Source organism: Typopeltis vanoorti, chromosome 1 (genome assembly GCF_054136105.1).
Source record: "Typopeltis vanoorti isolate ZY-2024b chromosome 1, IOZ_Tvanoo_1.0, whole genome shotgun sequence".
NCBI lineage: Eukaryota > Metazoa > Arthropoda > Arachnida > Uropygi > Thelyphonidae > Typopeltis > Typopeltis vanoorti.
In genome coordinates, this window is record NC_143549.1 from 163043069 (window position 1) to 163062677 (window position 19609).

The 19609-nt window shown below is 34.4% G+C and overlaps 1 protein-coding gene across 7 annotated transcripts in view; it reads right to left on the reverse strand.

The window, feature by feature from the left end:
• LOC150110591 (kinesin-like protein KIF14) overlaps positions 1 to 19609 on the reverse strand; it is a 716770-nt gene that overhangs the window by 230202 nt on the left and 466959 nt on the right. For all 7 annotated transcript variants that reach the window (XM_090399877.1, XM_090399854.1, XM_090399845.1 and 4 more), the window contains one exon: positions 4215 to 4309. In XM_090399877.1, coding sequence (XP_090256003.1) covers positions 4215 to 4309 — 95 coding nt within the window. The remainder of the gene's footprint in view (positions 1 to 4214; positions 4310 to 19609) is intronic.

Genomic DNA, 19609 nt, shown 5'->3' on the forward strand with positions numbered 1-19609 from the left:
TTTGTGTATGCTCCAAATGATCTTGATATGCAGATCAAAACGGTTGTAAAATTCATAATTTTTAAAATGAATAAAACGAAGGACAGATACCTCCATGAGGTGTTCTATGTAAGCTGATCATGCTCTGAACAGCTTACATAGAATTGAGTGGAAAAGCACGAGTTGTCTACATCACACCAAAACATGGTATGAATGCAAATTTAAGGAAGCCTGTGAGATCATTATCAACCACCCCAATCTGAACAATAATGATGGTCTAAAAATCCAAAACATATATTCGACCTACGAATCCTTCCTCTCTAAGAACAACTATAAACAGGACTGTAGAAAATCCAGGATCCTAAATCAAAAATAACAATTGTAATAAAAAAATAGGATAACACTGTTACTGAAAGAAAACTATCTGTAAGAAGGAATGTTTATTCATTATTCATGTTATCATAAATCTAGCTTGATGTAATTTTTTTTTTTTCACTAGAGGTCATGCCAGTAGAATAACATGATCAAATCATTGTTTCTCTAGCTTACTGTCTGTAATGTAACGCAGCTTGTCTTGTATATTTGTGTATGCTCCAGATGATGATCTTGATATGAAGATCGAAACATCAGGATAATAAAATGAGTTATTTATAACACAGTCATAAAATCCATAATTTCTAAAATGAATGCTGATCACCGTGTAACACTAAAAGAGAGGTATCTGTCCTGTTATCTAGTATTAACTCTTAAGCAACCCATTCCTAAATAATAATACTGTACTTCATGATATGTAGAGTGCAGTATTATTTCTTAACAGTGTATTTATTAACTTCATTTAATAGTAAAAAAAAATATCAAGTTTTAGATTACATGTTTCTTGTATCAAGAATTCACAAGAACTAGTTTGAGAAAGGATGACAATGTGACACTATAAAGCAATTATGATTTTAATGAACCCTCAGATGAACAGCTAAACGAATTTTATCCAAATAGTAAGTGCAAGAAACACCAAATTAGGCATACAGTTTATTCTAGTCATAACAAAACAGGGTAAGAGTTAAAAAGGCCATCCAACAACACTCAGAAGTCAAAACCAAATTCTGAGAGATTTCACCTAAACAGCAAGAGATATGGACACCACAGTTGGTATGTAAATTCCTTTTATCATAATTTAAAGCAAATAACTCTTCTACAATGAAAATCTTGGCCCAAAACTCTTATCATATTATAGGTTTATAGTGAACAACATTATTAGAAGAAACACACGTATAAACCACAGTGAAAATTATTTAATTGTAAATATTTCATCCTAAGTATCTTAGGACATCATCAGTACAGTATTTAAACAAAAATTAGGAATAACATAGAGTTAGGGCGCATGATTACAATAGAATCTCATGAAAATGTGCATAACGTGCTAAAGTAGTACAAAAAAAGTTAATTATTTAACACAGTTTTGTATGATAATTTCCCATACTTTAGGAATAGTAAGAACGTCGTTGCGGTTTAGGTTTGGTCTGTGTAGTAGGGCTTCTGAACTTTCTTTGTATAAATGTTCATGTTTAAATAAAGATCTATGTAAAAGTTTAGCTTTTTCCCAATGGATCCTATGGTTTGGATTTTCAATTCCGTGTTGAGAGAGGCCAGATTTCTGCGGTTTAAGAAGACGAATGTGGTCTTGATGTTCCGAGATGCGTTTCTGAACAGATCTACCTGTATGTCCAAAGTAAGATAATTTGCATGAGCATGGAATCTCATAAACACCAGGTAACATCAAGGGTGAGAATTTGTCCTTAGGAGAAGGTAATAAGTTGTAAATTTGGTTGATAGGTTTGTAAGTAGTGGCAAAATTGTATTTCTTCATAATTTTAGAAAGACGTTCTGAGATGCCTTTAACGTAAGGTATGGGAATCCTATGCACTTCTTCCTGTCTGGTTTGATGTATGCAGAAGTGACTGATGATTTTTTGAGTTGTTTTGGGATTATATCCATTTAGGATGGCTGTATTTTTGATAATTTCTAATTCCTGGTTTAAAGATTCTTCAGAGGAGCAGAATTTGTGTGCTCTGGAAACTAGTGATTTAATAATGCCAGATTTCTGAGATGGATGATGAGCAGAAGAATTGTGAATGTAGCGACCTGAGAATGTAGGCTTGCGAAAGACGGAAGTGGCGATGGAACCGTCTTCTTTTCTTTTGATGTGTAAATCCAAAAAAGAGATACCCTGTGGAGATTCTTTTTCTAACATAAAGTTGATGCGATGATGAAGAAGGTTAAGTTTATCTAATTTTATTGAAATATTTACAATTAAATAATTTTCACTGTGGTTTATACGTGTGTTTCTTCTAATTATGAACTCACCACAGGTTTTGTTATTTAAAAAAGTGAACAACATTATTACTGAATATGGGTAGCTAATTACTCTAAATCTATAACACAAACATTGTACAATATCCAACACCATCATAAAGGAAAATCTTTCTGAATTTTACTGAATTTAGAAACTGTAGTGAACTACAGATTCCAAAACTTGGAACCAGATTAAACATTGAATTCAGTGAAGTCATCAACATATGCATAAATCGAAAAGAGTAAAGTTAACAGAATTTACAGAAATGCCATGTCAACATTAATGATCTCATCATGTTATACTATCATATGTATTTAAAAAGAATTAAAGTTGAAAAGCTTTTATAGGTAAACTGTACACTCAAATATACAAAAATTATTCATGAAAAAATGAAACAGTTCAAAAACAAGAACCAAACTTTGGAATCTCAGTGACAAACTGAAGAAAACATTGATTGATTCAGCTAGGGAGATGTGGTGAAACTGTCTGCAAGGATAGAAAAATAAAAGCATCATGGTGGACACAAAAAGTTAAAGAAGCAGTCCTGAAAAAGTAGAAAGCATACCAAAACCTCTTAGCAAATAAGTCAGCAGATGCCCTAAAAGAATAGAGAAAAAACGTAAGAGAGCAAAGCTATGTATAAAAGTAGCTACACAAAAGTCATGGGAAGACTTGTAAAAACACAGAAAATAAATATCATGAAGGTGGCAAAAATATTCTGGAAGCTATTGAAAAAGCTTAGATGTTAATGGAGGGAATGCTTGAGTTATCAAAACCATCAAAAATTTGAAATGTGAAAAGGCAGCTAGCGTTGATGCTATTTAACCAGAAATGCTCAAATATGGAGATAAACATATAAAAACATACAAAAGTTTTTCTTTGCCTACACTGCATAATTCAGAGGGCCTGGTCAGAAGGTTGATTTTCGTATAACTGGAGTAGAGATCTCATCTATAAAAAGTGGCATAAAGCTGAACGTAAGAATTATAGAGGAATTTCTCTGCTAAGAATTCCAGATAAGATTGATGCAAGTATACTTGAGAAGAGGCTGAGAAAAATTGTGGAGGAGAAACTTGGAGAACAAGTAGGGATTGTTGAGAAATCATGGGAATAACAAGGTGCCCAGAGAAAAGCTTTTCAAAATGATATGGTTGTGTGAGGTAAATGGAATATATACAGCAATACACAGTCAAATGTAGACTATGTATTACTCTGGATAATATTCAGTTGTAAGTTATAATATTAAGTTGTAAGTAAACAGTTAGAAATGAAAGAAATACAGAAAGATGGTCTGATGAAACATCAGGTGTAAGACAAGGACATACTATCTCTACTCTTATTTGTCATTTTAATGCCACATTTCTTTCATAATTTGATCCATATAGATGACAAATCCTGGACACTTACACTGGTTGGGTGTAGAATCAGAGATATCAAACTTAGCTCTTTACTTCATGCAGATGATGATGTACTCCTACACCCAACCAGTGCAAGTGTCCAGGATTCCCTAACTAAACTGAATAACAGCTGTAACAAATTTTCCATGAACATTAGCAATAAAGAGACCAAACTTTGCAAGAGGATAAACCCTGCCACCTCAATATGATCTTCAGATGAAGAAACTCTGATAAAGATTCTATGCATCCTAAATGGAATTCAAATCCATGTCTTTCCAACCAAAGGGTATTATCAATATTGAGTGAACTACAGATTCCAAGAACACTACCAGTAATGATAAGTTCAGCAACAGCATTTTGTATTTATCTTTCAATTTGCCTCTTATTTTCATTATTTTTGTTTTCACTAATCAGCTTTCTATGGTCACTTTATGTTTCCTAGTATTCAGATAAACAATGGACAATAGAATCATCAGCATTCAACTTACCTAATGAAGAATCAACACTAGAAGAACTTACATGTGTCTGCAGCTTTTGGGTCAGTGATTTTTGTATTTGTTGAGCATTCTTTAAGGAATGAGAGCTGTATGGTTAGGGAATAGAAACATAATATATTATAGAATTTGTTAAATAATTTGTATGTGGTTCATAGAACTTTAATATATTGAAATCATTAAGTTCCATAATTGTTATTTATTCTGTATTAATACAAAAAAAATATAATCTACATTATTTTTGGACAAAACTATTTCAAATCACAAAAAAAGAAAATGAAATAATTCAAGTTTCTTAAAATATGTGTTTAATGATTATGGAAAAATGCTGCAAAGATAGTATCATTATCTCATAACACTAAAATATGAATAAATAACAGATAGTTTACACTTATTATCCCAATGGACACATTGTCCATTGGGATAATTGCCATCATAGCATAGTCAGTAAAATGTACACCATCCAGTAATGAGAAAGATCTAGGTTTGAAGTTTTCTCACCACTATTTTATTAATCAGTTACCTCATTTTTCGTTATATCCATGCTTTTGTATCACCTTTGTGTATATATCATACACTAAATTAATTGTCAAAGTAGCTGGTAAAAGTAAAGCATTATGCTTTGCCCTAAGGCTATTTATAATTCATGACATGTAATGTTACTTAACATCAAAAGTTCCTATCTGCCACTGTCTAATAGCACAACCTTAAAAAAAGTACTGATAAAAGGCAAATATATGCATCCTCTGTCCAAAAAGAAACCAAACTTTTCGAAAATAGAAGAAACTAGTGGCACTACTTGTATCTTTTTGTTGTCGAAAGCGGCAACCTTCATTAGTGTTGTGTCAACTGTTTATGACATTTGTTTCATTAGAAGCCAAGTTATGGTTCCAAGGGTGACAGTGTGTTTTGACGAACGGTCGGAAAATGAGTTTAAAACAGAGATCTGCGATTGACTTTTGTGTTAAACTCGGTAAAAGTTTTACCGAGTTTAACACAAATGCTTCAAAAAGCATATGGTGATGAATGCTTATCCCATACTCAAGTTTACGAGTGGTTTAAGCGATATGAAAGTGGTTGTGAGACGCTTGAGGACGACGAAAAGCCAGGCCATTCAAAAACTGGACTGAGCGAAGCTAACATCCAAAAAGTGGTGATTTCATCAAAGAAAACCCGAAATCATCTGCAAGATTGATTGAAGATGAACTGGGGATTCCAAAATCAACTATGCACATTTTGACTGAGAGTTTGGGTCTTCGTAAATTGAATTTGCAATTTGTTCCCCACAAGTTGCCCGACAACCAAAAAATGTATCGAATTGAACACTGCAAGGACCTCAATAAAAACCACTTTTATGAACTAAACTTACTTGAAATGATCGTTACTGGTAAGGAAACGTGGTGCTTTGAGTATGAGCCCGAAACAAATCGCTAGAGTGCTGAGCGGAGACCACCAGAAGAGAGGCATCCGAAAAAAAGTCGCTTGGAGAAGTCAAAAGTAAAGACAATGCTGATTTGTTTCTACAATTCCAAGGGCATTATCCAGAAAGAATTTGTTCCGCCTGGCCAAATGGTGAGTTTTATCTCGAATTTTTGAAGCGATTGATAGTGAGAATTCATCGCATACGGCATGAATATCGTGATGCAGGCAGCTGGTCACTTTTGCACAATAATGCACCATCTCATCGTCCGAACATTGTGAGACAGTTTTTGAGCAAAAACCAAGTTTGTGTGTTGGATCACTTGCCGTATTCACCTGATTTAACACCCTGTGACTTCTTTCTCTTCCCCCGACTTCATTTGCCAATTAAAGGAAAGCAACATGACACCATTGAAAACATTCAATCGGCAGTAACCACAACCCTCAACATTATCCCAAAAACTGACATAAAAAAAAAAACTCATTTAACAAATTAATTTATTGATTTGAATTTAAATGATTTGAATAATTATAATTGGCCTGCGTTTTATTTTCTATCAACAGTTCGGTTTCTTTTTGGATAGAGGGTGTATATGTTCATGTATTTACATATGTTTTTTGCCTTATATGATAGTATAACAATGCAAGTTATTTGTGCCATGTGTTGAGTGTGAGGTTACAGACCTATCACCATTTTAACTTTGAATTTTAGCATTTCAAGTACAAGCTAAATACATTTGCAAAAGACTGACCTCAGATGCAACATAGTACTTAATTTTTCAGCCTGAAGTTGCCTTCAAGGAATATAGTGCACTTTTTTCATTTTTTTTTTTTTTTTTAAACAAGTGAAAATAAATTTTACAGACTGGGTTCAAAAGAGGAAACAATTACATTCAACCCAAGTAAAATCAATACATTTTCTAAGAAACTAAAACCATTTTCAAACACGCAGCTCCTGTTTTCTTTATGGATGCCCTAGAAAAATAATCAAACATACAATATTTTTCTTGATTCTTCTGTAGTTGAGTCATCATTTGCCATATATCGCTCCTATGTGATGGGAATGTTGTAACCTTCATGAACATTTGAAGATGGTTAGGTAATGTGCAACAGTCATCGGCACACTATACTAAGTAACAACCTCCAAATGTGCATTTAATCATGTGATTACTAAAAACATTACAATTCCAATGATTTAAAACATTATATAGTGCATCATATGATACCAGAAAAGAATCGTGTTCTGTATAGAAGAAAAATATTCTGAAGGGAAAGATACAGATAATATTGCAAATACAAATCAGTCTAAATTAGTATGAAAGCTATTGCTTTAGTTGGCTACCCATCAGTTTCAGTGCTGCTCATAATTTCATCATGGGTAGCAATGAAACTATAAAAATAGAATTTACAGCAGATTTATCCACTGCATATTTAAAGATCATAACTCTCTTCTTGTATTAACACCTACAAAAACACTACTGAGCAGTTAAAGTAAATTTTCTCTCTTAATTAACTAGGATAAAAATTACCCCCCCCCACCACCACTTGTGAATCCTTACTGTTCCATGAACATTTCATTTCAGATGCAAATACCTTAAGTTTATATATATATATATATATTAGACTGCACAATAAAAGATCACAAGCATCATAGTATATCAATGTTGTCTATGAAAGTGCCAATAGGGGGGAGAGAGAGAGAGGGGACGGAGAGAGGGAAGAAACCAGATGTCTATGAGAAAGTAACTGGAGTCGATCTAAATTCAGGTTTCATTGATGAAAGAAGTCATTGAATCAGATTGTCCTCTTCTGTATAACATGAAGCACTCTTAGAGATTTTGGATGTACCATCCCTAATGTGTGAGTAGTATTCCATGGCGGGACACTTATACAGTATTAGAAGTTGTACTGGTGAGAAATAATGTCTTGAGTAAAAAAGTACACCCAGTTTCCTGTATGCCGAAGAAGCATGCCTGAGATATGCTTGTATGGTATAAGTCAGCCCCAGAAGAAAAATCTGATCATTTGGTGATCTGGATATTATCAAAAGGGGAAATGTAACAGAATATTTATTACAAGAAATCGAACAGAACTGTGTTTTGGCAGCACTGAAGTTCGCAAAACTGTTCTAACCACACCAAAAAATAGCAAAGAGACTGGAGCTTAGAACATTAGTTATGAAAGACTGAGGCATCTAATAATTGGAATTTACAAGATTTATCAAGTGAGAAAGAGGAATGGAGTGTACTGTCATTATCAAAGCTATGAATAGGATTTGAAGTCAGTGAGAGAATAGATCCTATACCAGTTGGGAAAGCTGAGAAGACATCTACCATGGCATGTAATAAGCAGCCAGAGAGGAAGCTGGCAACCCAACTGTGAAATGCAGAAAGAAGTCCATAGGAATGGTAGTTTGCAGAGCAGGCCTCTGTTCAAAACCTGATCATATGTCCTAGAAATGTCAAGCGCAATCATGTAAGCTTCTCCAAAACTTTCACAGCTGCGGAAAAAAAAGGTGGGTGGTGAATGCTAGATGATCAGCTGAGATTCAGAATTCATACATTAGTGGTGCTTACAGATGAAGGGCCCACAACTTACATGTATCCTTGTTTCCATAAACAAGATTAGTGTTATGTATATTTTTGTGTGTAAATTGAATATGCTCTTCTGGCTGGTTTGTCTGAATGCAACAAGATACTGCTAACTTAATTTGAAAAGAGTAAAAAAAAATATTAATTTTTCAGGTCAGTTTAAAAAAAGTAGCATATGGTGTAGAAAAATTAAGGGAAGGGGGGGGGGGGGGGCAGGTGAGCTGAGGCATTGGTTCTTGGACTAATCCCAACCAAGGAAAGCTGTAAATCTACAGTACATTGGCACTGTAGGTGAGCCAAGGGCTAAATAATATATAAACCTTGTTCTATAGACCAAGACCTTGAAAAGTAAATATTTTAATTTTCAAGTCATATCATCTCATTATTCTTGAAATAAGAGACAAGCAGGGTGGTGGTTTCACACTAGGTGAGAAAAAAAAAAAGATGGATTTCTGTCAGTCTTTAGGTGATAGATTTTTTCAGTTAGTGCGAAACCCACAATATACAGGTTAGAGAATGGCATGCTCTCTGCTTGGCCAACCTTGTCAGCAAATTTAATTTTACATTAATGATATTGGGATGAATTGGAGTGAAATAAATATCCTATTTATTTGTTAAAATTTGAAAAATTTGGCTTGTTAGCTGTAACTTGTAGAATTTATCTAACAGGAAATTTAACTGAAGTTTATGAGGTAGTTTAGGAAACAATAAGAAGCAGGCTTCACTTGGCTTTAGTAAAAGGCATAATCAAAAGTTAGTAAAGAACAGCTCTTTTTGATCTTCACGATGGGTTATAAAAACATTAAATTTAGGTAGCTTTAAAAATCATGAGAATTGTTATGGATGAAGTCAAGTAATCAACCAAATTAATAATAAAATAAAATGAGACAAGAAAATGGAGAAAAATCTATGAGTGCTAAAACATATTTTGAATCTCATGTTACATTCCAGTTTCGTCGTGGAAATTACTCAGTACTACACTTATCTTATTTCAAGTACATCTTTTTTTTTTTAGCAGTGAGTTAGTTACTCTCCAGCTGTGAAAGTGGAGTTGGATTTCCTCAGGATGCTCTCAGTTTTCCCCACAATGCTCATCTTACATATATTTGGTAGTAAATTATTTGTAAATTATAAAGTAAAATATGGATAATTTGGGGAACGTGCCCATTGCTAGTCTACATGGACTTAAAGTCTCTTTATGGAAGGCCATAAATAATAATATTCCACCTTTCTTCCAATTTCAATTTACCCTAAAACCAAGAAAAAGTCAAGTAAAAAAGAAATAGAATACATGTTAAAAACTCCCAAAAATCTTCCAGAGTAACTTCACAAGCACAACTGTCTCAGTTCCAATCCCAAGCTGCAAATTCACACCTACTTACCTCACTTGATTGCATTATTCTCCGATTCTTTTCATTCCATCTTATGCCAGAAAGAATCCAACCTAGAATCAACTTCTTTTTTGTTTTGTAACTAAAAATTCCTCTTTCATATTCTGAACTTTTTAATTTTCTTTTTTTCCAAATTTTTCAGTATTCATAGACTTTCTGAGCAGTTAAAGTCATTTAACGTTCACAACTTCAACAACCCAAAACTAGTTGGCTTCCCTTCTCTAATTCAAGTGATCAAACAGGTAGGGATATTATAAATTAAAGATGCCAAGAAATTATATTCTTGGTTTAATTCTTTATCCAAGTGTAAGCAAAGTTTGCATGTGAAGTCACTTCATGACTGGGCTACTTATACAAGTAATATATAGAGGTTGATGAATTCACATCAATTACCTTAGCATCCCATAATGCAATGCACATATCCTTACAGACATGTATAATGGGAAGGACTACTACCCAGGAAACTATAGGGGTGTAAGAGAGCCTGATAGTATTAAGAGAAAGAAATGACAGATACATAGTATCAGATCATCCCAAAAAAGTAAATCAAGTTTTGAAAGGATATGAAAGATAAATCACTTGCTAATTTAATCAAGTATATATTCTCCATTTGAATCAATAATGCTCTTCCAACAGTCTAAAAGCTTCATAATGCCATTTCTATAGAATTCAGGAGGTTTGAAGACAAAGAAGTCATATATGCTCAATTTCCTGCCTTTAATGTATTGTATTGTTTTTCATTAATGCAATGTCGCAAACGTCAAAATATGTGGTAATCTGAAGGTGCAAAATCAGGAGAATATGGAAGATGCGGAAGCTTTTTCCAGTCAAGTTCCTCAATCTTGGTACAGGTGATTCTTGCAAAACGAGTGTGTACATTATCATGGTGAAAAACAACACCCTATCGAATGACCAAAGCACACCCTTTTCTTTCAGTTTTTCATTCAATTGATCGAATTGTTCATTCACAGTATACTTCAGCTGGGATTGTTCAGTTTTGTGTCAAGAGTTCAAAGTATATAATACAAGCCATATCCCACCAAATGCTTAACAAAACCTTTTGAAGGTGAAGATCTTGCTTTGGCTGAGGTTTAGCCTGTTTCCGTGAATGAACCTAAAGCCTTTGGCACTTAACATTCTTGCATACACTTTTCATCACCACTGACTACACAACTCAAAAACAGAGATCGAACCTCTTGAGAATGAAGGGCAATGCAGATGTTGATGCGCTCTCTTCGATTGTTGTTCGTCAGTTTGTGAGGAACCCACTTGCCGAGCTTAGACACAATTCCAAGTTCTTGCAAATGGCATGGATGGTCAATGACGATGAATTAAGATCTTTTGCTAAATCTTCGACAGTTGCATTGCCATTTCTTGCAATAGCGGTTACCAGCATATCACTATCAAGAGAGACAGGGCAACCAGAGCGAGGAGTCTTTCAAGCAAAGTCCCCTAGTTCGAAATTTTTGGAATCATTGGTACTTTCGCACATTCAAAACATTATTGCCATTGATTTGATAGAATACAGCATAGAAGACTGTTGCATAAATTGTAGTGCATAAATGCTTCTTGCTTACAGATCTTCCATAACTGACATGTTTCCCATTCTCAAGTAAGATGATGGAAATTTCTGAACTTTGTCACTATTGTATTTTTCACAAGAAAAATTACTTCACTTCCTCTTAACTCTGATAATACCTACATCTCCAGAAAAGATCAGATTTATCTTCTTGAACTGATGCTCACCTCATTTTTTTTTCATAAAAACATAACATTCATGCCTCCTCAGCCTCCAAAAAAATTTATGTTAATTTTCTTTCCAAGACACTAACCTCACCTGTTCAAACTTCACCCATGCTCAGAAGAGCCAAAAACCTCCTTAAATATGCTTGAAGCAATCACAAGAGGGGAAATCTGTTTAATAGATGACTCTTCTTTCACAAACTTGCCCTATGCTTTTCCACGGACATTCAGTTTCTACCATATGCCTTTCTATAGGCATTTTCAGGAAACTATTGCATCAAGCAGGTCACCAATAACTTCTACATGTTCCTCAACTAAAAGAATAAGCTGTTGGTCCACACTCATACACAGTCTGGTTTCAAACTTACCAAACCAATTTCCCATCCTGCTCATACCTATGTATTTTTTATTATTATTTTTTTTTTATGATAGATCACCCATCCTCAAATTGTCTTCAAGAGCTATGAACTAGCTGTCCAAGAAATACACACGTGCTTCTTTCTCCTTAATCAGTTGCGCATCCTCCACACAACCACATTTTAGTGTTAAACATGTTATAATGTTTCATTTTTGGGATGCAATATATAAGTAGCTTGTTTAATAAGATATCATCAACAGCTTCAGTACACTGCTGGACAAATGCCTCTCCATGCTTCTTCCATTTTGACCAATCTTGTGCATATCTCCAACCATAAACGTCCATAACATCTTGTGTTATACCTGGTTTCCGATAACCAGTTCTTGGGTCCATTCTGTTGTTTTCCTTGTCCATCTGCTGTCAGACATTCTAATCCAATGTCCTGCCCAGCAGCATTTGTTACCTTTTATTACTAATGCAATGTCCATTACCTTTGTTTGCTTCCCTATCCAAGTATTATCCTTTTGAGAGAGGCCAGATTTCTGCGGTTTAAAAAGATGAATGTGGTCTTGATGTTCCGAGATGCGTTTCTGAACAGACCTACATGTCTGTCCAAAGTAAGATAATTTGCATGAGCATGGAATCTCATAAACGCCAGGCAACATCAATGGTGAGAGTTTGTCCTTAGGAGAAGGTAACAAGTTGTAAATTTGGTTGATAGGTTTGTAAGTAGTGGCAAAATTGTATTTCTTCATAATTTTAGAAAGACGTTTTCAGATGCCTTTAACGTAAGGTATGGAAATCCTATGGACTTCTTCCTGTCTGGTTTGATGTGTGGAGAAGTGAGTGATGATTTTTTGAGGTGTTTTAGGATTATATCCATTTAGGATGGCTGTATTTTTGATTACTTCTAATTCCTGGCTTAAAGATTCTTCAGAAGAGCAGAATTTGTGTGCTCTGGAAACTAGTGATTTAATAATGCCAGATTTCTGAGATGGATGATGAGCAGAAGAATTGTGAATGTAGCGACCTGAGAATGTAGGCTTGCAAAAGACAGACGTGGCAATGGAACCATCTTCTTTTCTTTGGATGTGTAAATCCAAAAAGGAGATACCCTGTGGAGATTCTTTTTCTAACGTAAAGTTGATGCGATGATGAAGAAGGTTAATCTTATCTAGAAACAGTTGTAATTCATGTTCGGGATGATCCCAGACTGCAAATACGTCATCGACATATCTTAACCAAATTTTTGGTTTGGGTTCAAGAGTGAATATTTTTTCCTCAAGGTGTTCTAGAAACAAGTTTGCCAGGTTTGGTGATAAAGGAGATCCCATTGCTGTTCCTTCTTCTTGCTTGTATATTTGACCTTTCCAGGTGAAGTAACCTAATGCAATAACAAACTTGAATAATTCAACTATATCAGACGGAAATTTTTGAGTTAGTAATTCTATTTCTTTATGGGGAATGTTTGTGAAGAGAGAGACAATGTCGAAGCTGATTAACAAGTCAGTTTTTGATAGTTGAATGTTTTTAATTTTTGTGTGAAACTCAGTAGAATTTTTGATTGAAGAGACTGAGTGGCCTATGTGTGGGCGGAGAAGTTTATATAAGAATCTTAATAACTTGTACGTTGGATAGCTGATACAGTCTACGACAGGTCTAGGTGGAACATTAGTTTTGTGTAGCTTAGGTAAGCCATAAATTCTAGGAGGTCTTGCATGGTATGTCTTAAGTTTTTTGATTGTTTCTTCATCTAAGGAGGAAGTTTCATTAAGTAGTTTATTTAATTTTCTGATTGACATTTCGTAGGATCATAATCCAATTTGGCGCAAGTATTATGATCTCGAAGTAGGAAATTAATTTTTCGGTCATATGAATTGGTATCAAGAACCACAGTGGTATTTCCTTTATCAGCTCAGTAATGACTGATTTAGCCAACCAAATTGTATTCTTATTGCTTAAACCACAATAAAAAATGATGGTACAACATGACAAAATTTCATGCTGGCTGGGGCATTGCCCGGTTAAACAAGATCCCCGTTGTTTTCACCAGGGAACCAGGGCGAACAGAGAAAAGTCTGTTACTGGAACAAATGTGAAAACACACCCAAACTCAACATCACCAGAGTTAAAGATCGGTAATATCAACGTAAGAAGCCTGAATGGCAAAGAAACAGAGATAGTGAGGAATTAGATAAGTATCAGATCAACATAATAGGGGTGACTGAAACAAAAATGACAAAAACTGGTGAGATCTTTTTGAGCAATAAATACAAAATGTTATATTCAGGCAATGACAATCAAGGAAAAGAAGAAATAGCCATAGTATTCAACACAAAATATGAGGCTAATCTTCTTGAATGGCGGGCAGTCTCAAGTAGAGTGATGTGGGCAAATATGAGAATGGGAAACTGCACAATGAGACTTATTTGTCCCTATGGTCCACAGAAGGTTCTACTAAGGTAGAAGTGGAGGAATTTTTTGATGCTTTAGAGAAAGCAACTGACACGATGAAAAAGGAAAAGTTGGTCCTTGTTGGGGATCTAAATAGCAGAGTAGGAAATGACTGTCAGACATACAAAAATATTTTGGGTTCTAGCACCATGTTCCAACATATAAATGTGCACAAATTCACAAGGAGAGAAGAAGCAAGGAAGAAAAGTCTCATTGACTATGTTATTGTTGATAGTGATGTTTTCTCCCTGGTGGAGGACACCAGAGTGTACAGAGGATTTGAAATTGGAAGCGATCACTACTTAGTCTTGAGCAGGATAAAATTGAATTTCATATTGAAAAGAATAACATGTAAGAAAGTTTTAAAGCAAATAAAAGTTGAACAGCTTTCAGATGTGAACTGTAGACTAAAATACACAAAGATTATTGAAAAAAAAATGAAAGAGTTTGAGAACAGGAACCAAACCTTGGAGATTCAATGGCAAGCCTTTAAGAAAACCCTGATTGATTCAGCCAGAGAAACATGTGGAGAGGTTGTCTGCAAGGATAGAAAAATGAGGACTCCATGGTGGACACAGGAAGTTAAAGAGCCAGTGAAGGAAAAGAAGAAATCATATCAAAAGTTCCTTGCAAATAAGTCAGCTTTTGCTCTTAGAGAATACAGAGACAAATGTAAGAAAGCGAAACATTGTGTAAAACTATCTAAACAAAAGTCATGGGAGGACTTTGGCAAGAACATAGAAAATAAATTTCAAGAAGGTAGTAAAATATTCTGGAGGTTGTTGAAGAAGAGGAATGGAGGAAAGAGTGATGTAAAAGGAGTTAGAGAAGATAAAGGTGACATGAAAACAGGAGAAAAAGATATCCTTGAAGTATGGAGTAATTACTTTGAAAAATTGCTAAATGAAACAAGCAGTGATAGCACATTGGTAAAAAACACTCGACTGGAATACATATCCATACTTGAAATAGAAAAAGCCATCAAAAGCCTGAAATGTGGAAAGGCAGCAGGAGTAGATGATATTCGACCAGAAATGCTGAAGTATGGTGGTATAAGAGTCTTACAGTGGCTGCACTGCATAGTTCAGAAAGCCTGGACAGAGGGACGAATTCCCAATGATTGGAGTAGAGCTCTCATAGTACCCATATATAAAAAGGGAAATAAAACTGCATGTGAGAATTACAGAGGTATTTCCCTACTGAGTGTCCCTGGCAAGATCTATGGAAGTATAGTTGAGAAACGGTTGAGAAGAATTGTGGAAGAAAATCTTGGTGAAGAACAAGCTGGATTCAGGCCCAATAGAGGCTGTCAGGATCAGATCTTCACTTTACGACAAACAGTCGAGAAAGCATGGGAATACAACAAAGATCTGTATTTAAGTTTTGTCGATTTGGAAAAGGCATAGGACAAAGTGCCAAGAGAGAGCTATTCAATACGCTGCAGTTATATGGTGTCGATGGAGCATTATATCAAGCAATACTTAGTCTTTATTTGAGTTGTAAGTCAGCAGTTAGAATTGAAGGAAGTACAGGAAGATGGTTTAATGTTAAATCTGGTGTGAGACAAGGATGTACATTATCCCCTCTTTTATTCATTATCTATATGGATCACATTATGAAGGAAAGTGGTATTAAACATGATATCAAAATTGGAGATGTTAATGTCAGCTCTTTGCTTTATGCAGACGATGTTATACTTCTAAATAAATCTGCTACAAGTCTGGAAGATTCTCTGACTAAATTGAATAGCTGTTGTAATAGATATGGTATGAAGGTCAGCAATAAAAAGACAAAGACAATGAAAATAGGCAGAATCATTGAAAATGTCAACTGTGTTGTGAATGGAGAACCTGTGGAACAAGTAAAACATTTCAGCTATTTAGGTACGATTTTTACTGAAGATGGTAAATTAAATATAGAAATAGACAACAGAATCAGCAAAGCTGGTATGGTGGGAAGTCAATTGAATAAATTCATATGGAATAAGAGAGAAATTAGTCGGAACACTAAATTAGATGTATACAAGACAGTGTTCAAACCAGTTTTAACTTATGGATCTGAGAGCTGGGTCAGAAGTAAAACACTTCACCAATGAGAGTCCTGAGAAAGATTATAGGCGTGAACAGATGGCATCAATGGCAATATCATATTAAAAACGAGGATATTAGGAAAAAAATTGACATTGTCAGCATCCAGGAATGTGTTAGCAGAGCTAATCTCAGGTGGTATGGTCACTTAAACAGAATGGGCGAGGAAAGATTAGCAAAACAAGTGTTCTCTGCCAGGTTGGCAGCAAAACGACCCAGAGGAAGACCAAGATATAGGTGGATTGATACGGTACAAAGTGCTTTAGACGATAGAAATATAAGATCTGATAATGTTGGAGTCTTGACAAGTAACAGACTGATTTGGAGGAAAATTGTAGATAGGGAATTAATAATGATGTAATTTTTTTCATGTAGTACTATCATATCCTGTACACCCCTTGAGGGTACATGGCAGGAATTTGATGATGATGGATCTGAGGGCTAGGTCAAAAGTAAAACACTTGACCAAAGACTAGAGACTGCAGATATGAGAGCCCTGAGAAAGATTAGAGGCGTGAACAGATGGCATTAATGGCAATATCATATTAAAAAACGAGGATATTAGGAAAGAACTTGACATTGTCGGCATCCAGGAGTGTGTTAGCAGAGCTCATCTCAGGTGGTATGGTCACTTAAACAGAATGGGCGAGGAAAGATTAGCAATACAAGTGTTCTCTGCCAGGTTGACAGGAAAACGATGCAGAGGAAGACCAAGATATAGGTGGATTGATACGGTACAATGTGCCTTAGACGATAGAAAAATAAGATCTGATAATATTGGAGTCTTGACAAGTAACAGACTGATTTGGAGGAAAATTGTAGATAGGAAGTTAGTAATGATGGAAATTTTTCATGTAGTACTATCATATCCTGTACACCCCTTGAGGGTACATGGCAGGAATTTGATGATGATGTAATGATTATATTTTTGTTACGTTTTAAGGAATTAATAGCTTTCGATTCTGATGGTGGGATATTTAATTCTGAAGGTTTGGCATTGTAGATCACTTTACCTACTTCAAATCGAAATCTGTTGGCTTCAATACTGGAGAGATGTTTGACGTTTCTTTCTATATTATGTATGAAGTCTAAATATGGGAAACACTTTGGTGAAATCGCAAATTTATGGCCTCTTGCTAGAACATTTAATTCATCTTTTGTTAGTGGACGGTTAGATAAATTGACTACCCATTTTTCCATTGGTAATTTGTTAGTGATCTTTTTGATCGATTTAATAGATTAAGGTATTTAATATGTAGAGCACTATTGCTTTTATCAAAAGCCTTTTTCCCCGAATTCTTTGAGACAGTTATAATTAATTGTAGCAATTCTTGATTTAACGTATTTGACAAATCTGTTTCTGTTTTAATTGCAGTTTTCCTAGTAAGTTTGTCTTCTGCGCTGTCATTTCCCCGTGAAGGAATAAAACTTTTTTAAATAACGAAACCTGTGGTGCGATCATAATTAAAAGAAACACACGTATTAACCACACTGAAAATTATTTAATTGTATATATTTCATCCTAAGTATCTTAGGACATCATCAGTACAGTAATTTTAAACAATAATAAGAATAACATACAGTTACGGCGCATTATTATATTCTTGGTGTAAAATTCATTTACACCAAGAATTTACTTCTTAGTGTAAATGATCACCAAGAAGTCAATACATAGCTCTGTATAACAAAGTATATTTCTATTTAAATAAATGGTAATACCACGAGTTAAAAAAAAAAAAAAAAGTCATTTTTAAAACAACTACAGCAATACCCAACCTTACTATGCTTCGCTTTGCGATGATCTGCTCATATGATGCTTTTCAATTATGATCAATGCCCATTTATATGACATTGCATTTACTCATTAGACAGTTTTAGTGAACTATTTGTTTATGACATCATTGCTTTCTATATCTTCCTTTTTTTTGGTGTTTCACTGTGAATTATAAACTTTATCACTATTTTTATTCTATTTTTATTATTATTGTTAATAAGAGCAGATAAAATTCAAAATAAGGGGGCTACTGCTTCCAGTGAAAAGAAGATGCATAGATATTACATACTAAAATTAAAATGATTACAGGCTAAATTACCTTACACTACTATTGTTACAGCTGTTAAAAATCAAGTTCTTAGTGAAATACTGTGTGATACAGTACTTTTCGCTTAGTGAAAAGTACTGTATCAGTTAATACCACAGTTATCCGTAAATGTAACAATCTTATTGCTAAAATGGAAAAACTTAATGGTGTAGATCGATAACCAAGCTGGTCGGCATGTTCCCTTAAGCCAAGTAATTCATAACTTTTTCATTCGTAAAACTTATTTAAAATTTTTTGCTTGTATATCTGACATAAATAAATGATTAATTTGCATCATTTATATGCATATATATATATATAGATATATGTTTAAAATTATTAACTGACTTAAATGCCAAGAAAAAAATACAAGAGATTTAATAAGGTTTCACTACTAGTTTCATCAGAAATGCAGACTTCGTCAGGTGAATACAGTACCATGAAGAAAGCATCTTAAAAATATATGTACTTTAGACAAAAACAGTTTAGAACAAGTAGTTGTATTTGAAATTGAGTCCGAGTGTTAGTTCTGACAAGGATATCCAACATCTCATAAAAGAGTACTGGAAGACCTTTAAAAATATTGGACTTTTCATAAACAGACTTGTGTTCTTAAAAAGATGTAAGTTCCATTCAATCATCCCTAAGTTCTTACAATTTAAAGAGTCCATCCATACAAAACAAGTGCATAGTATTTATCGCAAGGCCAACTAGAACTTTTAGCAGAAAGGATTATTGATACCAAACATAGTTTAGCTTCTTTGTTCTCTAAAAAAGTATGTTAGAAAACAACTTAGTCTTCATTAGACAATATATCTTGGAAAGAGACTAAATCTATTAGTGCACATTTTGCTGCTAGAACTCAAAACATCAATAAATATAAACTGATTAGGAAATTTGATTCCCTCAAACGTACGCAAGACCGTTTATCCTCTAATTATTGCTTCACACACACTCTTACCAATGTTGTCATTAATAAATCTTCAAGTATTCTTACAACGGCAGAAATAAATGTACTCTCCAAGGGGCCTAATTTCGTCCCTTCACCTAGATCTATTCCCAAAGAACTTTTTCTTATGAAAATAGAAAAAAGCTGCCTCCAATCTACCAACTTCTATCCTAAGCAAACCTACTTAGGATAGAAGCTATATTTGCAATCAACAACAGTAGACTTCCCACTGACAACGTCTCCCGTTCAAAGAGAAAAGCTATTCATCAACTGCAGAATAATAAAGATATCATCATTTTGCCAGCTGACAAAGGGA